At 48.5% G+C, this 7081-nt stretch overlaps 1 protein-coding gene across 1 annotated transcript; it reads left to right on the forward strand.

Annotated features, from left to right (window-relative positions):
• Window positions 1–5686: 5686 nt before the first annotated feature.
• LOC134856866 (alpha-protein kinase 1-like) lies at window positions 5687–6817 on the forward strand. The gene is made up of 3 exons (XM_063873158.1): window positions 5687–5861; window positions 5983–6236; window positions 6569–6817. Exons 1-3 carry the CDS (start codon window positions 5687–5689, stop codon window positions 6815–6817), a joined length of 678 nt encoding a protein of 225 aa, XP_063729228.1.
• The last annotated feature ends 264 nt before the right edge of the window (window positions 6818–7081 follow it).

The raw sequence follows: 7081 nt of genomic DNA on the forward strand, positions 1-7081 counted from the left end.
CTTGAGCCAGTTCTACAAGGGTCGCGAGGACTTACTCTAACACGCAGCTGATGGAGAGAAGAGACAAAGAGAAAATACTAGATATGCATAGTCTCATCAGATTAAAACAGCTTTATCAATCGGAAATGTTGTTCAGATCGCACAATCAGATGAGACATCAAGTATTAGACAAGGTGCAACAAAAAATATTATACCCATTTGACTGGCCATGAATGAGAAAGGTTTGTGAGAGATGGGTGAATGCATGTTTGTCGTGCTTGCAAGTGAAAGACTCAAGAAAAATGAAGTTCTCTCTCAAATCCGTGGAAAGCTTAGAATTTGACGAGGCTGAGCAGATTTATCACCAAAAGATTCGGGGTATAACCAGGTACTGGTAATCATAGATCACTTCACGAAGCTGGTGGAAGTATTAAAATGTCAGACAGCCTTGGCAGAGGAAACCTGCGACCACTTGATAACGCACTGGATATCGCGATATGGTTGTCCGATGACTTTCCAATCAGATAACGGGAAAGCCTTCGTTGGAGATCTGACAAAAGAACTCATGAGAAGATCCCACAATGCACAAGCAAAATCGACGACCCACCATCCACAGACGAATGGACTAGTAGAGAGACAAATCAGAACGCTAGTGAATATGTTCAGGGTATATTGCTCGAGGTAAATGGCGCGACCAATATTGCTCGAGGTATGGGACCAATATTTGGCACAAGTGGTGGGAGCGTACAATAACACGGAACACTCAACAACGGGGATCAGTCCTTTCATGATGCTAACGGGCAGAGAGAGGGCAATGCCAGTGACGTTCTTCTATCCGGAATATGAAGGGCAGAAGACATCACTTCGAGCATACATGAAGGAAGCAGTCAAGAGACAACAGGAGTTGAACGAACTATGCAGAAGGAATACAGCCCAAGAACAAATGACACAGCGTAGCAAGTACGATGAGAAAATACTTCAGGCGAAGCCATACGCTGTGGGACAGTATGTCTGGGTGTTCCAAAAAAAAGTCATACATCCAAAAGGGACGATGAAGCTATTGAAGAAACTGAGAGGCCCGTTCATGATAACAGAAGTGCACCAGTAGGGTCGGTTTTATCGCTTGAGCACAGGGCGTGCTGCCCACTTTGAGAAATTGAAACCTCATGTCCAGTCACCGGAAGACTGGTGTGTGCCGCAAAACATGGAAGGACTCGAGTACCTACTGATGGAGCCGGCGTGCGAGGTAAACGATAAGGGCACCAGAGAGAAGAATGATGGCAATGAAGGCCTGAGTATGGACGATATTGAAAAAATAGAGGTAGGCTCGGACGAAGGATCTTTCGCAGAAGAGGACTGGAACGAACCAGAGCAGGACGAGGTGCCAAAATGGACAGAGCCAGATCAGCCCATGACAGAAGAAACAAGAAGGGGCGGGCGCAAGAAGACATGTATGAGGTACAAAAAATATGGCGACGACTTCTTAGTTGACAAGATACAACCAGAAGAGCTAGGTGCAGAGATGGTGAATATGGGCGACCTAGTAGTGGATGAGGAGTGACAGATCATCAACGACAGTGATCACTCGTGGCAGAAGGACCACAACCTTACCAGAAAAAGAAGTGGACCTGGTACAAAGCGAGCTAGAAAGAAGAGAGAATACAAACCTGAGGATACTAGAGTGGATGCATGGTCTGCAGGATGACGACAAAGAAACGCAGAGCATCCAACAAAACGACATATCAGCAGAAAAGCATGCGAAAGGAGGAAACTTGTTGTTTGGTTGGACGGCGAAAGACCGACCATTAGACATACCACCTGTCAACGTGAGCCCATTACCATCGACGGGGACGTCAAAAAATATATTTTCCCGTGGAGTGGGGTTAGGACTTTGCCACGCCGAAAATTGATTGATAAAGAAACTCAGGGAAGTGAGGGAGATTATCGGACTGGAGTTGGATCAAGAAGAATTCGAGCCTACCATTGGAAAAATTTTCAAAACCAAGTTCGAGATACCAATTGAGTAATCAGAGAACATCTTGATGACGGACAGTGTTTTTAGCTTGTCAGATAGGACCAGCGCAATCTGCATAACAGCGGATATGAATTTCAACGCCAGATTGGAAACCAATATTAGGAGAGAGCACCAAAACGTGGAATTTCTGTTCAGGCATAGACAAGGACTGGGACGTCTAGTGGCACTTCCGCCCTCAGTTTTGCAAGTTCCTGACAAATACGTACGCTTTATGGTGACAAGAGTCAGTGAGAGAAATGTGATAGATCCTGATCACGTGATGATGGCATTGACACGATTGAGGGATTTCCTGGTGAAAAGAGGGATAATAGAGGTTTCGATGCCAGTCTACGATACAAACAGGGGCAGATTGAACCCTAGAAAACTATACGCTATCCTGCACGTGGTAATAGCTGAAACAGAGCTAATGGCACACGTACACAAGAAGTACTACTTTAGCATCGCCTGAGTTACTCGGGTGGACACAAGGGTTTTGAGTTGGGGGCCCGAGGCTCTTCAGCTGGGTGAAAGGGATGCACACGACAGGAAAATAGGTTTTAGTATAACTGGCATGACAATTGAAACTGAATTCAAGAGTGCCAGCAGCATTCAAGAATGCCAGCAGCATTCAAGAAGCGCGCGCTCGATAAGCTATACAGGTGCTTAGGGGATCTCGACTACACGCAAGTGGACGAGAGGCTGGCAGTGGTGCTTAACGCTATTCTGCAACTAGAGTCACAATGCGAGTGCAGGGAGTCGGGGACCGAGGCTGCGTTGATGGTGGGCTACACATTGGACGGATTTTCGATCCAGGAGAAAACCAGGTGGCTGTCCCGGAATATCGAAACCAGGTGGCTGTCCCGGTGGCTGCCCGGAACAAGAAAACCAGGTGGCTGTCCCGGAACATCGAAACCAGGTAGCTGTCCCGGTGGCTGTCCAGGAACAAGAAACCCCGGCTTGAACAATACGACAGAGTATGGTACAGGGGAATTTCACCTTCCGACCAAACCGCCGGCGGTGACTGAAACCCAGACTAGCTGCAGGGTGCTATCAATGATACGATCCCAGCAAACAGAAGAGTCATACCCTGACCTCAGCAACTTGAAAGGGGAATTTGAAAGGGTCCAAAGGGAAAGGGTACAAGCGAGTCTCGATAGAGACTACGGTCATTATTGATAGGGACAAGGTGATACTTGAGCAGCACCTGTTGAAATCAGAGTGGGACCAAGCCCAAAAACTACAACAGAGCGCGCCGAACTGCGATCAAATAAAATCAGAAATTGAGCGACTGCAGAGGAAACAGCAAGAACTCGCGACTGGCTCAGAACGTGAGGTGAAGACGTTGACTGACCCTTTGATGACACGATCGAGACCAGATTTTTAGGATAGAAGTTGATGAGACTCCTAGATCGGGTGGCCGTATTAACCTGGACCGCGTGGCCCAGGAGCAAATGAATGATGATTTGAACACATGGACACCACCATATACCGTCCCATCCTTGAGAGATCTTGAGTCAGGTCGGATCAAACCAATAATGGATATTGCACTACCGGGTCTAACACCCAGCTCAACTAGTGGTAGTCAGGCTGGCGTGAGGACTTCACGTCTCGAGAAGATGCATGAGAGGCTGCAGGCAAGGACTCCTGATAGTCCGGCACGCGAGGCTGAGCCACGCACATGGAGGGAGTACCCAGTGAGGAGTGCCATGATTGCCAACTACAAAAAGAACACAGATGGCGCATGCCACCGACACAACCGGGATGATTGGACGTCGGCCAACGCGAGAGGAGGGACGCCTTCAATGACGCGTCTTGGGTGCAATACTCACGCAGCCCAGAATACCCGAAGGCACGGTCCACTTGATCATTGGGGACAGTATTGTCAGGTTCCTGACGCGGATTCAGGCGCACTGGCAGGTGGTTATCTGTTGATGCCCCAGTTGTTGGCGTCGCTACAGATGCTGGAATTGGGAAAGGTGTACACGGTCACCCTAATTATGGGAACTAATGATGGGAACTAATGATGGGAACTAATGATGTTTCTAGAGGCGAAATGCGGAAGATGATGAGGCTTCAAGACAAGGTGAGCTGCATTCTTGAGGAGCTGAGGATCTACTTGGACCCTACCGTGCTCACGATTTGTACGGTTCCCTACATTATGATGGCAGACCAGAACGCGATGAACATGAATGAGAGGGTGCGCCACTTCAACGATACAATCAGGCAAATGAAGAAAAGAAGCGTCCTGCCCGCGAGGCTGCTCGTTGTCGCGAGAACGATGGAAGATTCCCTGCCGCAGAACTCTTCTTCGGACGGCATCCACTTCGATAAGTTTAGGGCTTCGGAGTGGCTTAATGGTGTGTTTCAGAGACATATCATTAAGCTAGAGTCGGATCTGGTGGAGACTAATCAGTTCATCTTTGGTCCGCCCCCGAGGCTTTCTTTATTTTCAGTTAGGCCAGTGGCTGACCGATTGGGAGGGAGAATTGATTCTAGAGTGAGTTCGAGGAGCAGCAGAAGATGGCAGCTGGGTTGGACACCTATGCCATGGAGAGGGATGAGGTGGAGTCTTCCACACCATAAAGCTCTGTGGCGTCATCAGTAGTTGTGGCGGAGAAGAAGAAGATTGCTCGAGCCCCGGCAGGAGGCCCTGTAGAATCAAGCAAGGCTAGGTATCTGGAGCGACTGAACGACAAAGAATTGGAAAGCCCAGGCCTCATAGTGGAACCATCGAAGCATCAAACGAGTGTAGAGAGAGTGTAGGCGACTCTTGCGCAGTTAAGAGCCGTAGAAAAACTTCTTGAGCCAAAAAGCATGATATTCCCCGATACCGCTTACATGGGCCCGAAACTTTCAGAAGATCCAAGATACGGGAAACCCCATGGGACCTCACAGGTGGCCAAGACTCTGGCAGTTTATGATCGCTCGGACCCTGGAGCAGCGAGGGTGATCATCGTGGCGGGGTCACACTTCGATGAAACCTTCCCGAATCTATTTTGTCCAGAGACGTTGGTGTATCTGCTACCAGGCGCGGAATTCAATCAGATGTTGTCTCTGATTGTGGCAATGAATTCGGAAACACCGTGTGAGCCGGATGTATTGTTATTCGCGGAGATGAACTATCATCTGCATGCCGCGGGATTACTTGAGCATATGAGAAGTGGTGAACCGAGGACAAAGAAGATCTGGGAGGCAAATTAGACATTGTTTGCAGCATTGAATTAGGTGCGGGAGTTGGTGGCTTCTCGGTTGGGTTCAAAAACGAAAGTGGTATTCACATCATCAGCAAGTTATGCAGATATTCCACCAGCTCTACACTTGATAGCAGAAGGCTAATTGCAGCCCCTAATCGAGAACTCGAGCCAGTAAAATTGAGGCTTCTGAAGTCGGAAGTGGCGGCGGCAGGGCAGATGTGCCTCATGCCCTGAGGGGTTTCTATGAGCTCGCAGACATATTGATTATGCTGGACGAGATGTTTCGTCTTCAGATCTCGAATCATGCTCGGCAACTGAAGTTCAATCCGGAAAAAACGCGATAAGCCACTTAACCGCCATTGCCGGGAGCTGAGAAGCAATTGGAATCGATGGTGTATCGTTTGACTCAAGAGGAAGGGAGATTCACGTTCCTGACCCCAAGGCTGGAGAATGTGACCAACAAAACGAGGGAAAGCGCACCTTTCCTGATCAAGCAGATATGAGGGAGGACCAAATCGAGATCTCCGAGAAGAGGGATTTGACGGTGGAGACGTTCGTTACGTCAGCAAAAAGGATCACTATCGCTGGCTTCTGGAGAGAACATGCAAAGGGCGAATTGAGGACCCGGAAAACACATGAAATCTTCAGACTCTTAACTCATGCTGGGAGAACAAGTATATCGATAAGGTATTCTATGCGGGAAATATCAATTTTGAAGCATTCGTGCAGGATCTCTTGAGCACATCGATAAACCTGCTGCTTGGTAATGCGGTCTGATCCTTTAGGTGTGATCAGACGGAGTGACTTTTATCTACGGACCCACCGTGTCATATGCCTTCCTGGATCCGCTTTTGACCGCCTACCGACACTCAGTCGCTTATGTGAGCCTGATCAGCTTTTCGGATGGGACGGCGCTGATTTGGTGCAGACAAGAGAATTTGAGAGCACAAATGATTGAAACGGTGTTAATCGGAAAACTGAAGGACCAAGAGCTGATAATGCTCAATTTCAATGGCCAGCTGCAGTGGAAAATGAAGGGGAACAAGAGGGTCCTCATGAGGCCTAGCCGAAACTCTGGAACCTATATCCTGTGGCGAAGAACACTAGAGAAGTCTTGAGAAATCCAGCGTGGAAGAAGAGCTTTGATTTGGTGGAAAAAGAAATTGAGACAATCCTTGAACGAGACGTGTTACCGGTTACCATCCCGGAGTTCCCGACGGTGAGGTGATTGAAATTGGGGATGAAGAGCCCAATGGTGGTCCCGTCGATAGATGCTAGAGAGGCTGTTGCAGAAGTTCCGGACAGGTCGGAGACCTGGCAGAACCTCGCAGTTGTGAAATTTTTGGCACAACTAACGTGGGACTAGCCATTCTATCTCCAGATTCATACGGAACTACGATGCTGGCGAAGAGAAGCCTTTATGAGCTCCTTTCGGCATAACCACGAACAACAACAACAACAACAACAACAACAACAACAACAACAACAACAACAACAACAACAACAACAACAGCAGCAGCAGCAGCAGCAGCAGCAGCAGAGGACGTTCACACACAGCTGGGACCCCATATTCATCGGGTATTCGGCGGCAGTGTACTTCCACACATGTGAAATCAAGATAAATTCGTGAACCATTCAAGCCAAGAAGATGCGGGGTTCAATACCTCCCAAGTATGAAGTCCGGGAAGTGATTAAACTGCTTGAGAAAGCTGGATTTGAAAACAAAGAGCTGGTATACGATAGCGGGAGAATGATCGTGGAAGAGGTTCATGTAGTTCTGGAGGACGATATGAAGTTGAGCCCGAGGAGGCAGTAGGCACCTTATGGACGGGTGGAGTTGGAGTTGCAGCACGAGGGACGAAAGCTGAACGCGGCGGGGGCTCTGTACGTATCC

The sequence above is a fragment of the Symsagittifera roscoffensis genome, chromosome 1, assembly GCF_963678635.1.
Source record: "Symsagittifera roscoffensis chromosome 1, txSymRosc1.1, whole genome shotgun sequence".
NCBI lineage: Eukaryota > Metazoa > Xenacoelomorpha > Acoela > Convolutidae > Symsagittifera > Symsagittifera roscoffensis.